Here is a 16,837-nt window from a genome sequence, read left to right on the forward strand (position 1 = left end):
TAATTATAGGACTTGCATTTTAGCCGATAACAACGCTCACTGAAAACATTTGCTGTAGGGACATACCTGCATGACAAATCTCTGGTCGATGTACTTTTTGGCTATGTTTGGTTGGAAGTCTGGAGACTCTAAAAACCGAAGGAAGAATTCATAGACGAGCTGAGGAAAAAAGATAAAAAGGAAAGGGAAAAAAAAAAAGAATAAAAGGAGTCATGTAGTGTGGACAGGTGTGGAATGTATGTAATGCCACATGCATGGCCAGGTGTGTATTTGTGTAGGTGTGTGTACCTGCAGGTGTGGCCAGGCAGCCTCTAACGTGGGCTCATCCTCCTCTGGGTCAAATTCTGCCCCTGTCGGGTTGGATGAGGGCGGTAATGTCCTGAACATGTTGATTGCAAACTGAAGAGAAAACATTAACAGTTTATTTAGAACATCGTTAAATTATAATGGTTTCTCAACACGTCTAATGATCATATAATCAATACAAGTCCCAAATTTGATATTTAATTTTTACTTGAGTATTCCCTTGTAATGCAGGGTATCTGCAGGTATCAGCACTTCAAATTTAATACTTTTTAATACCATATTCAAGACGTTTCCAAAACATTTTAAGACCTGCACGTCACTTCAATCATGGTACACGATACATCAGCTATAAGGGATTTTGTTCATGCATATACAGCCATTTCTGGGTTTAAGTAAACTATAGCAAGGTAAACCTTTATAGAGGGATATGGGAGACTACTATGTTTAATATTTTTAATTTCATATTTTAAAAAACCTTTGCCATTTTGTAACACTACTATTGCTCTTAATAATAATAATAATAATAATAATAATAATAATAATTCATAAATATATAAATTGGGGTACAAACAGTAATAACATATTTCTGACTTAATTCACTTTCATGTGTTAGATCTCGTGGCTTTTATTTTGGCGAAAAACCGCAGGGTGACCTCCTTTTAGTTGGCAACAGTTTTTTAAATTCACTTCTCATCACCAATCAGGTGAAATACTGTAAACCTCTGCCCACAAAAATGTTTGAGATTACGCTAACGTAAAACCAAAATGAATCTGGTGCATGTCGTGTCTAAATGCAGGTTAAAAGCGACTCAGACTCACAGCACAGACAGAGATGAAGTCGGTGTGGCGCGAACCGCTCTAAAACACTGATGAGCCACACACACACTCCGAGTGCAACAGTCACACGGGTTTACCGTCTCTAACAGCAATGAAATAAAATCTAAATCTGCTTTACAGTGTTGGTTCGGTTGCATTTTTAAGACCTTTGAAATGTGAATTTATGGCATTTTAATGCCAATTTAGGCCTTATTTTCACACTTCTTAATTATTGCCCTGATGGTGGAAATGGGCATTTTCAATGCTTGTGCTGTTTTCTTATAGACACTTCCCATTTTGTGAAGTGCAACAACCTTTTCCCCACACATCACAGCTATATTCCTTGGTCTTACCCATTGTTCTGAATGACTAAGGGAATTTGTCCTATACCCCTGTGAAACAGGAAGTCATGGTTGAACAACTTCCTGTTCCTAATCACCCAGGTGTACTGAAAAAAAAAAAATCTAAAATATAAATGGGAATACACTTCAAATACATATTTTTCCTCATATGAATTCATAGGGGTGCCAATAATTCCTGCACACCTATATTTAACAGATTTTTATATATGTATATATATATATATATATATATATATATATATATATATATATATATATATATATATATATATATATATATATATAAATCCTTCTTGTGTTTGCAATTGTTTGATATCCATGAGAGCACAGTATGTTTGTGAATTATTTGAACAAAAAGATCAAAAGATTAAACAATAAAGACAATTTGTCACAGCTTTCTTTGCTCATATTTACCAAGGGTGCCAATATTAGTGGAGGGCTAATATAAATAAATTAAAAAAAAAAAAAAATTTCAATCAATCCTGATGATTTTGCAATGACAATACATAGACGTGATCAATGAAAACAAAATTAGGAAAATTAAAAATGGTCCAGCAACCAACTGCGCAAGTATTGGACCACTTGAGATGGAATGATCCCTCCCTCATTCTTCTTTATCTTGGGGAAAGGTACCTGTATGCACCCTAAAACAGACCCAACATCTGTACTGTAGCATCAAATGATCTTATAGGTGCATACATTATTCTCATTGTCCCATCTGTGCTTAATCAGAAGCAGGCCTATGTGTCAATATATGAAGGATATACAATTATAAAAGGACTAAACTCGTCATACACAATGCATCAGAAAACAAGTATGCACGTTCGCCATCTTCCCCACTGAAAATTTAGCCCGGAAACTACGGCCTGGAACTGGAACAGAGGGCCTACAGTTCCTTGTGCGCTTTGTAGCGCTTGTGTCATCAACGTCAAACCCACAACCACAGAAACAATACATGACCTTTAAAACTGAGCATTCTGAGCTCTGAAAACCAAAATATTGCACAGGTTCCCGCAGCAGTGTGTGCACTGCCACTCATTACTTCATGAGAATTGCTGAAGTGTGCATTTTGTAGTGCTAGTTTTTAAGTTTTGTAGCCTGTTTGATCTCCTTCTATATGCCGGCTTTTTCTCTCTCTTTTAACTGTCAAATGCTTGGAGAAACAGTACGCTAGAGTCCAGAATCGTGTGTTCAGAATTGTCTAGAATGAACATATGACATTTTTGATGATCATCATTATTAACCAACATACGGTAAAAATCTGTTGTGCTGCGTATACACAAGAGCAAGTGAACAGACTAAAGAACCATATTTTTGAACTATATTCAAAAATCTTTATTTAAAAAAAATAAACAACACATTTATTTTTTTTAAACAGCGCATTTGGGTCATTTCATGCAGCTGAGTCAATTCAGAGTTGAAACGCTTTCTCACTGCTATCGAACTGTGCTAGCGCTCATTTGGAAAAGCACCGAGATCGACCGGGAGATTGACCCGGTCTCGGACCAGGTGGTCTTGGACAGCGTGTCACCGTCGTGTCCTCGACAGCTCAAGTGGACTGGAGGCAAATGTTACGAATGTGAATGCACCCTAACGTTTTAGCACATTACTACTCTAAAACGTGAGAACAGTTCGATCAAAAGGCCATGAATTTCTCTATGTGGGGATTAATAAAGCATTAGTTTATGAAATAATCAAATACTTAAAGCCAAACTGTGTTCCTGATTTTATAATACAAAAAGCTGTACAGAATTAACTATGGAATAACTGTAAGTGTACAGTTTCAATCAGGGCTGGGCAATATAACTTTATAATGAAGCATCATGGAAACTGTGATATCTTTTAATTTTTTTTTTTACGGTTTGTTAAAAATAATAAAAGATGCTGGAAGCAGTTAATGTGTTAAAACTTTGTGCTTAATCTTTAAAATGGAAACATTTAAATTCTATTAAATATTTATTTTTATGTGTTATTCTTTAAATACAAACAATGGGATATATAGTCTAAATTTTCTTAATAGTAAACAAATTATTTACAATTTTATTATATATGCAACACTACTGTATTTGGTTTGTGAGCAAGCATATAGATTTACATTTATGGCATTTGGCAGACGCCCTTATCCAGAGTGACTTGCACTTATCATTTGTGCATCTGAGCAGTTGAGGGTAAAGGGCCTTGCTCAAGGGCCCAGCAGTGGTGGCTTGGCAGTGCTGGGGTTTGACCTTCCGATCAATAGCCCAATGTCTTAACCACTGAGCTACCACTGCCATGTATAGTATGGCATATAGTACACTACACCCTGTGTATCAGAGGAATGCCTTGTGAATTGATATTTCTGTCATTTTGTCCGATCCTAGCTTAGAGCCTGCACTAAATGTGTTTTTGTGAAGAGAAACAGTATATTTTTGTACAATGGTGCTTGAAAGTTTGTGAATTCCTATATCTGCATAAATATGACCTCAAACATCATCAGATTTTTCACGCACGTCCTACAAGTAGATAAAGAGAACCCAATTAAACAAATGAGACAAGTATAATACTTGGTTATTGATTTGTTGAAGAAAACGATGTGAACCTCTAGGATTAGCAGTTTAATTTGAAGGTGAAATTAGAGTTAGGTGTTTTCAATCAATGGGATCACAATCAGGTGTGAGTGCTCGGTTTTATTTACAGAACAGGGATCTATAAGAGTCTGATCTTCACAACACACGTTTGTTGAAGTGTATCACGGCATGAACAAAGGAGATTTCTGAGGACCTCAGGAAAAAGAAAAAAAAAAGAGTTGATGTTCAGAAAACCATCTCTAAAGAGTTTGGACTCCACCAATCCACAGTCAGACAGATCGTGTACATACGGAGGAAATTTAAGACCATTGTTAAGCTCCCCAGGAATGGTTGACCAACAAAGATCACTCCAAGAGCAAGACATGTTATAGGCTGCAAGGTCACAAAATAACCCAGGGTAACTTCTAAGCGACTAAAGGCCTCTCTCTCATTGGCTAATGTTAATGTTCATGAGTCCACCAGCAGGAGAACACTGAACAATGGTGTGCATAGCAGTGTTGCAAGGGGGGAAAAAAAACCCCAAAAAAACCCAACAACACTGCTACCCCTCTGCACATTGCTAACGATCACATGTACAAGCCTGAAGGCAAATGGAAAAATGTTTTGTTTATAGATGAGACCAAAATAGAATTTGTGGTTTAAATGAGAAGCGTTATGTTTAGAGAAATGAAAACAGTGCATTCCAGCATAAGAACCTTGACTCATCTGTAACACATGGTGATGGTAGTATCGAGGTTTGGGCCTGTTTTGCTGCATCTGGCCCAGGACGACTTGCCATCATTGATGGAACAAATTAATTCTGAATTATACCAATAAATTCAAAAGGAAAATATCAGGACATCTGTCCATGAACTGAATCTGAAGAGAAAGTGGGTCATGCAGCAAGACAACCTAAGCACACACAAGTCGTTCTACCAAAGAATAGTCAAAGAAGAATAAAACTAATGTTTTGGAATGGAAAGTCAAAGTCAGTCAAAGCAGGTCAGTGAGGAAACCCACCAACATCTCAGAGTTGAAGCGGTTCTGTACTAGGAAATGGATTAAAGTTCCTCCAAGCCGATGTGCAGGACTGATCAACAGTTACCGGAAATGTTTAGCTGCAGTTATTGCTGCACAAGGCGGGGGTCACACCTGATACTATATATAATATTCCTGTCATTTGTTTACGTGGGTCCTCTTTATCTACTTTTAGGACTTGTGTGAAAACCTGATGTTGTTTTAGGTCACATTTATGCAGAGATATAGAAAATTCTAAAGGGTTCACAAACTTTCAAGCACCAGCGTATGTTATACTGAAAGGTATTTCATACTAAAGACATTAGCATTTATATTATCTAGCTTTCTGTCAGCAGAAAAGTGGTGTTCTGTGAAGCCAAAGCACCTGACGTGTCTTTCCATTACAGACCCTAGCCTACAGCATCATTTTACTAAGCACTATGCACCATGTTGTGGACGAACAAGCCACATGACCTTGTGCTTAATAAATAGCTTCTTCTCCAATAAACCGAGCCCTAATTGCTATCTGGTGAGACAAAGGCAACACAGTCTACCCACAAAGACGATAAACATAAGATTTGCACTCTTCAGGGTTCAGACTCATCTTTACACTTTGATGATAAAAGCAAAAGAACTTCAAAGTGTTCATGTTCTAAAGGGGATGGGATAAGGGAACTCTAGAGTACGAGTATATTATCATGCTGATATTGGGAGCTTTACAATGTTTTTATGCTACAGGGATTAAATAGGAGCAGAATAAGGAGAAGGATTCAATTTGCACTTCGATTAAAAGTGGTTTCCTGCTTAACATGTAGGCCAGTGTTTGATAAATATCAAAGGGATGTTATTCAGCACAGAAATTGCTAATGCTGGCACCAGAGAGCTGTGGCTAGGTCAACCGAAGCACTCCAGCTGAACTAACAGTCCCTGACCAAAATATACCTCAAATACGATCTTATTACTTTAAGACCCACTGATGTACTATTATCATCGTCAAAGTTTTTAAGCAAGCCCTGGAACAAGAGAGTAAATAAGGAAGAAGGATATTAAAACAAGCAAGCAGGCATACTTTTACACAAGTTCTAACCTTTTGCTCTTCTTAAAAGGACAAAAGAAAGAATGCAGATGAAGATTTAAATATAATGCATCACTACAGACAGGTTGGCTATGCCAAACTGTCCCTAGCTGTGGATTCTTGTGAAAGTGTGTGTGCATTGTGTTCCAGGGATAGTCTCTGGATCCACCGCTACTCAGACCAGGAGTAAGTAGTTACTGAGGATGAATGAATAATAAATTGTGCTTTAAGTGGTGATTGTAACTGGGCGTAATCTCCCACTAAGTGGATCCGTGCCGAGAGGAAGTAATTATCTGAAAAACGGCTTTATTGTCTGAGTGAGATGTAATTTGAACAAACACACAGGTACTTGTAAGCATAACGTGTCCGTGTTCTTCGATCTAATGATCAGTGAGATCAAAACGAGACAGCCATACAACCTTACTCTACTAGCGCAACTATAAAACGACGTCTAACGCATAAGTAAGGGATAATCCAGGGCTAGGTGCACGTTACACGATTTTCACGCATGACGTGGAGACTTGGTTACCATGGTTACTTGCCAGCGTTGACAAGTTCAAGCTGTCTTTGATGTTCGCAGTGCAAAATTTGACTTAAAGGATAAATATATCGGTTCATTTTCATTAGTTGTTTTATATACGGGTCGTTAGATCTAGGATTCTACCCGCTCTAAATCATACACAGAGATAAAGTAGTGCGATAAGATTACATTTATTTGAATGAATTATAATAAATAGTTATTAGAGAGCGCGTGAGAGCGAAAGATCGTGTGTGTTACCCGCAGCTGTGCCGCATCTCAGTAAAGAAGCTGTGAGCTTAACTACTGTATGCAAGTGTAACTGTAGTTTACTATGGTTACACTACCATTTTTACACAGTATAACTAATGATAATCCTGCTCTAAATCCGCAGCAGTTTTAATGTCAGCTTTTTGATGGCTTAAATAAGACAAAACAAACAGTTCTGTACTTCTTTGCTGGCTGATTTTCTGCTTTTCTGCCAAGGTTGAGTATTTCCACCAATATCATCCCATGAGAAAGAAACATGGTCCATAATTTGACCTTTAAAATTATGTTTTATATAATAATATAATATCATTTTTTGTTGAACTAAAATCACTTGTATTAACAGAATACTGAGAGTGTAATGATGCACTGTGACACGATGCATCGTGATGCAAACGTCTGAAGCCGTGCAACGTGAGATTCACATGGTGTATGTCAGCATCGTAATAATTATGCAACTAACGCAACTGCACTGTTTGAACACCAGAGGTCCCAAATCTGCACAACCCGTTAAAAAATAGAGAGAGCGCGCCGACGTACCACAGAGACGGACACGCATTATAGGTTATAAAGTTACACAACCACGTTGTAACAGTTAAAAAGAGATCTTCATTAGCTTTCAAATGACACCAGCCCTGCGCCGCTACAATCCACAGTGCCTGAGAACGAGGCCGCGGAGCTCGGGTATTCGAGCCTCAGACACTCCTACATTTATTTATTTATTTATTTATTTATTTATTTATTTATAAATGCCAAGCCTTTAGTACAATTTTTTAAAACAATATTATACCTCTGTTTTTAGCTAAGACAGCTGGAGACTAGGCATCTTTGAAGCCCAGCAAGCTGCTGGAACCTATTATACGTTACTGATTTACCAAAAGCTTGTCCTACTGCTTTCTGTGTGAAAGAATTCATACCTGTGGCAGGTGATGCGGGGGGAGGGGGGGGGGGGGGGAAGCCATTTCTGCATTCCAACAGTGCTTGTTTAGTTAACAAAATTAATATTAAAAAGTATGTTAATTATCAAAATGAATGTTTTATTTCAATATTAAAATAATTTTCTTTCTAACTGTCCTTTTAAATCGGGTTCAATCCTGGTATTGAACAATGACGATGGTTATACGCTCACCATGTGCACCACCTCCGGGTAGATGGGTTCAGTGATGACATTCCTGTTGTGCGTGATGTATTCCACCATCTCACTGAGCGCCGCCCGCTTCACCTCCTTCCATTTCAGGTCACTCAGTGGGTCGGATACAAAGTCGAAGAGCACACAGCACTGGCGAAGCTTCTGCACAAACAGGTTCTCCTGCTCCGCTGGGGGCACATCTACACCAACAATACAGAGAGGTAAAGGGGAGGTGTTTAAAAATAAATAAATAAATAAATAAATAACCTTAAAAAAACAGTAACATGCTGCACTGCTTGTCTGAAATTAGACAGTTATTTAATTTAGCCTGCCATGTTCTTCTGTGCCTTTGATAACAGTCATGTATGACAAAGTTACAAATGTTCTAGCATTACAAACATCCTAGTGGTAACAGAGGTAGCAATGTAAAATGTTTACAACAGTAGTGGATAGTTAGAGGGAAAAGGCTGCATTACGGGTATTGTAGTAAAAATGTTCGTTTTGTATGTAGTTGCAATGTACAGTAGAGTGCTTACCCTCCTCTTCCAGTTATCTTCACTTTTGCTCCATTAACCCACTTTTTTACAATTATTATTATTATTATTATTTGTTGGAAGCAAACGGCTGTTAATACAAATTCACATACTTCACCATCCCCTCCTGACTTATCTTTGTACAGTACCCCGGAGCAGCAGTAAGCTTAACCACCCTCCAGCCCCGGAGCTAACTCTGACAAAAGCGCCTGTGAGGCAGAACTCGGGAAATGTAACATGTATTACACAGCCAAAGGATTTGCATACAGTCTGAATTTCCTGCGTGGTAGAGGGTGCTGCAATATGATTTAGGGGGAGTCATGTGGGAGGGGGTAGTGAAGTTTTTTGGGGAGTCAAAGGTGATGAGAACCACTTTTATGGAGATCAAGTTTAACCATGTAAAAAGAAAACCAATCAATTAAACAAAAAATATAATAAACCAGTAGACAGTGATAAGTGAAAATGTATTTAAATGGGTATTTTGAAGTCATTGGTGAGGTAACAGCCCAATCATACACAATGACACCATAAAAAAAATAAATAAATAAAACCTGCTAGCTGCATTAATTGACTGAAAGAAACCAGGCTTAAAATTTGTGCTAACTTCAACTAGTGTCAAATGAAATTACTGGCTCGATCTTTTCTGTTTCTATCCTCCCAATTCCCAACGGACCCAACGGAAAATTTAATGGTCTTCCAGACTGATGAATTCACAAACTGACCCACTCAATCATGTGGATGAGCTAGCAAGGTGAAGCAGACTTTTAAAGGCTTTACACCACCATAAATACACCATAGTCACTTGAAGTAGTGTCTGGCTTTAAATCAAAATTAATAAGCAGTGGCCTTCCTTTCTGCTGAATTACTGCAGTCCAGGATCTCCTGAACTGGAACCTGAAAGCAAAGTACTAGATTTAGATTTCCCGACACAGTTCAACTGGAATTAGGCCCTGATTCCTGCCAGGGTCATCCAAAGTGCCTTAAGTGCTTGAATTTATTTATTGTTTTTCATCCAAGTACTGGGAAGACCTGGAAAATGTTTTCGAGTGTTTAAAAATGGTGCAACCTTAGCTCAATTAAGAAATTTATCGTGAAATTGTTTGCAATCGTTTCGCAACTTCATCAGTTGGTGCAAATTTGACACTGTAATCCTCTGAATAGGAACAGTGGTTAGGAGTTAAGAGATTGAGCTGTTAAGATTCTGGAATTATTTTCATGGTGTTTGCCCAACCGACAGAATGAAGCAAATAGCCTCCGTGGTAGATGTCCTTTTGCATAGCAGTTAATGCTCATTGTTCACAATGCTCCATTCAACTTTGTGAACTGACAAGCCAAAACGTAACACTATGCAAAAATCAATCAATCAATTTTAAAAACAAAACAAACAAACAAAAAAAAACTGGAGTTATATATATATATATATATATATATATATATATATATATATATATATATATATATATATCTCTGACCTAATATTTTGAGTATGAGTGTAGTCCTCTCTTAAGGATTACAGGCTTAATTGAAATAACACTTCTACCTGGTTAACATGCCTGACTGCTCACCTCACCTCACCTCTGTACAGCAGCCGGGCTTGTTTTTGCACGTTTTTTCTGCTAATGTATGTGCAGGATTTATGAAGGGGTCTAGTTACAAACTACTGCAGGGTGTGGGCTGCATACCAAACTACCAGAAGAACTGAAGACCTCAAATGAACGTGACAGAGTTCAATGTTCTGCCGGGGTTGTTTATTTTATGATGAAAAAGAAAGAACAACAGCATACTGAACAAGTGACTGGCGTTCATGATCAGGTAGGAACACCCTTCAAAATGAGAGAGAGGACTCAGAGCATCAACACAACTTGTATCGTATCAATCCATAAAGCAATCCTGAACCGCAGTATTCGAGGCTTGAGCATGTCAAACAAGAACGGAAAAGCAAAAAAATAAATAAATAAATAAAAAAATACATGAGACTTCAAAATAAGCCCTAGATGATATAAGAACAGGAAATTTCAAGATGAACGCTTGGTGATTTGGAGAAGGTGTTGACACAGGAAAGAAGCACTTTCCTCTTTCCTCCATCATAACAAATCGGCAGAGTCGACACAAAATCCTATAGCTTTACAGCTCCAGCCCCACACACTTCCCCAAGCTGTGACCTCACTTCCTTTGACATCAACAGTCTCTGTGGGGGATGGGAGAGGCAAAAGACAGTAAAACCGCTCCAACCCCCTCCTCTTCTTACTACCTCTCCTTGCTCACACTTTTAACTACATTACAACCGAGCTTTCCTCATCTATTTATTTGCAACACACAGCAGACTCTTAGTCCCTTCTTACAGAAACAAAAACAGCATGAAAATCAGACAAGGCCCTTAGTCCCTTACACCTTAATCAAATCTTTTTTTGAGATGTCTCTCTTTTTAATTTAAATTTTTTAAAAAAAAAATTTTAAATCTCCTTTTTACTACAGCAAACACAAAAACGCTGCATTCTTAAGAGGCAGAGTCTCATCCCTACCCCCATCCACAGACAATGAAGCGGAACGGCTCACCTCTGAAATACGTGAGGGCCAAAGGCTGAAAAGGCCCGTTTGAGCTTGGTGTGTCCAAAACCATCTTGCTGCCCTCCTTAGAGCATGTCAACACCTATATGTCCGTCCAAGAGGGAGGGAGTTGTGGTGGGTAGGAGGGAGAAGGCGGATCACCTACAGCGATTTGAGCTAGCCTCCATTTCAGCACCAGCACTCTCAGCAGAAAATGAAGCTTCGCTGCAAGCTGGAGGGAAACAGCTCGCTAGTGACGTCATCTACAAAGAGTCACTCGCCATTGGCTGGCCAGAATCACATGACCGGACTTCATGACTGCAAGCTGAGAAGGCTTGCGATTGGCTGCCAAGTTTAAAGGAGGGCGGGATACTGCCTATACCGTGAAGACATTCAGATTTCAAAGGAAAGTACAGATGACGATCAGCGGCCATCGAAATATTTGTGCCTAATGTACTAAAATATTTAACAGCTACAATAAAGCCACGCATCTGAGGGAAATGTAAAATACACACGCAAACCATGCAGGACAAAAACCAGCAGATATTTCTATTGATCACTGCTGCTATTAAAGCTACATCACATGTCCATTACTCAGCTCATTCATGACATTGCTCAAAAACATGACGACTCCAGAAACACTGCTTATTACAGTACACGTAAGCCTGTCACAGTCCAGGTTTAGCTCTGTAATATGTAGTCTTATAAGCTAGAGTCAGCCGTGACTAGAGCGAGGACACTTACATTTGTGTGAGCTATTCAGCCAAAATTAGCCCCAACACTTTTACTGTTGACTGTGAAAGGCAAAGAATGACTTAAGATTTCGGCCAAGGTGCAGAAGCACGTAGGATAAACAAGCAACCACACAGAAGCAGTAAAGCGCTGACAGGAAACCGCATCATCAGCAGCTCAGTTGCTGCAGCGAGTCTTCAGCTGAAAAGATACAGATGATCCGGTACGAAAAGAGTACGCCCAATTCTCATCACTGAGGAAAAGGAGAGCGTAGTTTAGAGCTCAAGAACAAAGGTTTAACTGTGAGGTGACGGACTATATTACCAGAAGTGAAATATTAGAAATATGAGCAAAACTAAAAATAATAAATTAAGTCATTTAATTTCTGGGTTGTTGTTTTTTTTTTTTTTAAACAAACTCTACAGTATATATCTTTAGTGCACTTCAGAGTAACAGAGGATCGGCCTTCTGACAAAATATATAATATACAGTACCAGTAAGCGCCAAAGTGTGCAATGATGTGAAGGCAGACTGTCATCATTACACATACATCATCATTACAAAGACGTAAGGGTATGCTTCGTTTGAGTAACAGATTTCATCGTTAGATTTTTTTTTTTTTCTTCTTAAATATGTGCTAGTTCAATCTGCTTTTACATGAACACTACGAAGAGGAATGAATTTAATTTGTTTTTTATTTATTTTAAGGACACAGATCTGCATCAAAGCACATGACCTGATGATAACGCAGCAGAAAGAGGAAGATGCAAGCTGGGTAAATATAATCAGAGATTGTGTACCAGTAAAAAGCCCTCTGATAAAAGGCTGGTCTATGCTCTGGTTCAGTCAAAAAGGGGCTTTTGTTATTTGAGGCACCTCAATACAGTTATGAACTGCTCTTAGTGGCCTGTGACTTGAAGCCTTAGATGTTTTGCCCTTCAGGTCAAATTCTCAGAAATAAAGTGAGAATCTGTATTTCTTTATTCAAATCAGGCAGTAATCGATGTTCACTAATTTCATGCTGGAATTCTCCTCTTTATGCCACTTTCCTTAGTAAAGATTAGCATTTTGGCCTCGGGGTTTTGTTTATTTATTTATATTTTTAAATAACGATTTTGTATTGTGCGTGTAATCATCATCGCTGAGGCACAGGAGAATTTAGCTTGTTGCTCAGTAACACAGGTTTATAGCGGCTCTATCTGTGAGAACAAGTGAAATATCAGAAAGATTAGCAAAATTTAAAATAAACTTGGTCAAAAAGAGTTTGCATAGAGTGTCGCTAGGGTGTAGAAAAATGTCCCTCTGGTGATCTTCAGTTTGGGGATCCTACTAGTTGAGCATTGTTGAAATCGGAGGCACTCGAGAAAGTAGTGATTTTAGAAAGCCTTTAATATCTCTTGGCTATTTGGTCAGTGTTACAGTTTAAATAAATAATTTTTAAAAACCACGCATTTCAGCCATTAAGGCCTTCATCAGGAAAAGTCAAAATGGGTGCTTTTGGGCTGTTTCTTCCAGATGTTACCAAGTAATCACATGATCAGTACGGACAGGTGAGTAGTCACATGTTTAATGTGGACAGACAATGTTTTTAAACCATATTAGGTAGAACAAACCACACATTAGATTATACACCTACAACCCCAATTCCAAAAAAGTTGGGACGCTGTGTGAACTGTAAATAAAAACAGAATGCAATGATTTGCAAAATCCCATAAACCCATATGTTATTCACAACAGAACATAGAAAACATATCAACTGTGTAAACTGAGGAAATGTACCATTTTAAGGAAAAAAAATAAGGTAATTTTGAATTTGATGGCTGCAACACATCTTTAAAAAAAAAAAAAAAAAAAAATTGGGACAGGACAACAAAAGGCTGGAAAAGTAAGTGTTACTAAAAAGAAACAGCTGGAGGTTGACTGGCAGCAGGTCTGTAACATGATTGGGTATAAAAAGAGTATCTTAGAGAGGCAGAGTCTTTCAGAAGTAAAGACAGGCAGAGGTTCACCAATCTGCAAAAAACTACAATGTGGAACAATTTCAGAATAATGTTCAATGTAAAACTGCAAATTTATTATAAATCTCTCAATCTACAGGACATATCATCATCAAAATATTCTGAGAATCTGGAGAAATCTCTGTGCGCAAGGGACAAGGGTGAAAATCAATACTGCATGCCCGTGATCTCCGGGCCCTCAGGCGGCACTGCATTAAAAACAGACATGATTCTGTAATGGAAATCACTGCACGGGCTCAGAAACACCTCCAGAACTCATTGTCTGTGAACACAGTTCACCGAGCCACCCACAAACGCTGTTTAAATCTCTATCATGCAAAGAAGAAGCCATATGTGAACATGATCCAGAAACGCCACCGTCTTCTCCGGGCCAAAGCTCATTTAAAATGGACCGAGGCAGTCCACTGGAAGTCCACAGTCCAAGTGGAAAAACTGGTCTGTGGTCAGACGAATCTAAATTTGAAATTCTTTTTGGAAACCTCTAAACTAAAGAGGACTAAAGAGGAGAGGAACCATATGTCTTTTTATCAACGCTCAGTTCAAAAGCCTGCATCTCTGATGGTATGGGGGTGCATTAATGCCTATGGAATGGGAATCTGGAAAGGCACCATCAATGCTGAAAGATAATTACAGGTTTTAGAGCAACATCTGCTTCCATCCAGATTCCATCCCCTCTTTACTTCTGAAAGATTCTGGGTATAAAAAGAAGCAATCATGTTACGGACCTGTTCCCAATTAACCTCCAGCTGTTTCTTTTTAGTAACACTTACTTTTCCATCATTTTGTTGCCCCCGTCCCAACTTTCTTGAGACGTGTTGCGGCCATCGAATTCAAAATGACCTTATTTTTTTCTTAAAACGGTACATTTCCTCAGTTTAAACATCTGATGTGTTTTCTACGTTCTATTGTGAATAACATACGGGTTTATGAGATTTGCAAATCGTTGCATTCTGTTTTTATTTACATTTCACACAGCGTCACAACTTTTTAGGAATTGGAGTTGTACCATCAGGGTAAAACAATAACAAACTAACAAAGCAATATAAATATACATTTAAAAAAATATATCACCTTAATATTTTAGTTTTGAATACATATAGGGAAAACTGCACAGGATGTTAGGAAAAGTACCCAGACGACTAAATCAGAGACAATTACAGAAAAGGGAAGAAGTCCAGCTTGTTAAAAATTTATTCACATGCTGGTTGAACATCAGTGTGTTCGCTCAAACAATACCCAGCTTTCATCACGCAAATACATCATACAATCTTAAGAAATACTGACCATGAGCACCCAATTCTGTACCTCTAGCTTTATCCTTTCCGCAATCATACTAGTTGCGGGTGTGCGCCATACCTTACAGAGGTAATTACACAAAGGTAAAAGGTGCTGTTTTCCACAAATTCCAAGGAAAACATGTAAATGGCTGGTTGTGTCGTGGCTAACAGCTTTAGGGAAGGAGAAACGTATGTAGTGTGCAGGAAGCAGACCAAGACCATGAGAAGACTCTGAAACCAGAACCATTTGAGAAACCAACCCAAAGACAATGTAAAAGAAACTCATTTTATCTTTATTCCAAACAACACAAACACCAAAATCAACAAGGCAACCTGCTTACGTTAATGTATTTCACCGTGTTTGTTGACACCTACACAAGTCTTTGCACACATGTATTAATAAATGTGTCCCATTACAAACATGTATTGCATACTTAAATCAACAAAACATTTATTATACAAAACCGCACCTGTAGCACTTTCTAAATACACTTCCCATTATACGTTTGAGGACTTTTAAGCCTGTGCAAGTGACAACTGTGGAGAAATAAAGAAGTGTTACCGGTAACGTCCAACCACGCTTTAACCAAATGAGTTGCTCTGAGAGGAGTTGGATCAAAAGATTTAAGGTGTGCAAACACCTCCACAGTACTGTTTCCCTCAAAATATATATTTTTTTTAATTATTATTTAATTAAGTTAATGCAAAGAGACAAAAAAAAAAACAAAACATTAACAACATCTTTGACATCATTCAAACCTGGAAATCTCTGTATTGAGACCACTTCATCACTGTGTATACAGGCAAGTATGCATGCTTACAGCTCTACCAGTGGATAAAAATTAAATTAAGGTCATTTTTAGACAAAAACCTCCATGGTACTTGTGGTTAACCACCACAGAAACTCGCTTCAAATGAACAGGCTACTTTAAGGTGGTGTTCCAGAGCGACGTACGTTCATCTCTCTCTCGCAATTTTTTTTTTTAATATATATACACACACATCTGAGCAGTTGAGGGTTAAGGGCCTTGCTCAAGGACCCAGCAGTGACAGCTTGGTGGTGCTGGGATTGGAACCTTTCAATCAGTAGTCCAACGTCTTAACCACTGAGCTACCACCGCCACTGTGCTTTATCTTCCAGAGGACCTCTAAAATAAAGAGCAATTATAAAGCATGCAAAATTTAAATTAAATATGAAATCAGGGCAGGGTTCACTCTTTTCCCCGCCAGAGAAAAAAAGTCATGGTCAAGTGGCTCTGTCAAAACAAACTGCCAAACATGCCATTACAAGAACAGCTGCAACAAGGAATCGATAAAATCGATAATAATGTATTGAACGAATCTCATAATCGATTAGTCGGTCTGCGTGCGGCACGGGGTACATTTACTCACTGCGTTACTCCTGTTCCGAAAACACACATCGGAGAGTAAATACTAAAGCTGTGTCCCAAATGACGTACTGTACACTTACACTATGCACTGTGTACTCTACCATCTAGTGTATGAAGTTTAGAAGGATAGTATTGTCTCAAAATGGAACACTAACTTTTTTTTACTAACCGGAAGTATAAGCCGTTTCCCAGTCGATGGCGCATGACGTCAAAATAATGCGACACCGCTAGCTTTAGCGGATACCCAGAGTCAACGACAATAAATCTCTTCTTTACTGTTTATGTCACCGTTACCTTTTATACC

At 38.4% G+C, this 16,837-nt stretch overlaps 1 protein-coding gene across 3 annotated transcripts in view; it reads right to left on the minus strand.

The window, feature by feature from the left end:
• The window catches only part of ppp2r5cb (protein phosphatase 2, regulatory subunit B', gamma b), a 35,799-nt gene that overhangs the window by 11,119 nt on the left and 7,843 nt on the right, over nt 1–16,837 (minus strand). For 2 of the 3 annotated variants that reach the window (XR_008384685.1, XM_053614398.1), the window contains exons 4-6: nt 8,036–8,235; nt 289–399; nt 67–159 (exon numbers count right to left, since the gene is read on the minus strand). Coding sequence is in view for 2 of the 3 variants with exons in the window: in XM_053614398.1 (XP_053470373.1) it covers nt 67–159; nt 289–399; nt 8,036–8,235 (404 nt within the window). In the remaining variant the exon portion in view is untranslated. Of the gene's footprint in view, nt 1–66; nt 160–288; nt 400–8,035; nt 8,236–11,124; nt 11,349–16,837 lie in introns of those variants that run through there. The other variant, XM_053614399.1, reaches the window with a different exon arrangement.

This window comes from Ictalurus furcatus, chromosome 25, assembly GCF_023375685.1.
Source record: "Ictalurus furcatus strain D&B chromosome 25, Billie_1.0, whole genome shotgun sequence".
Lineage (NCBI taxonomy): Eukaryota > Metazoa > Chordata > Actinopteri > Siluriformes > Ictaluridae > Ictalurus > Ictalurus furcatus.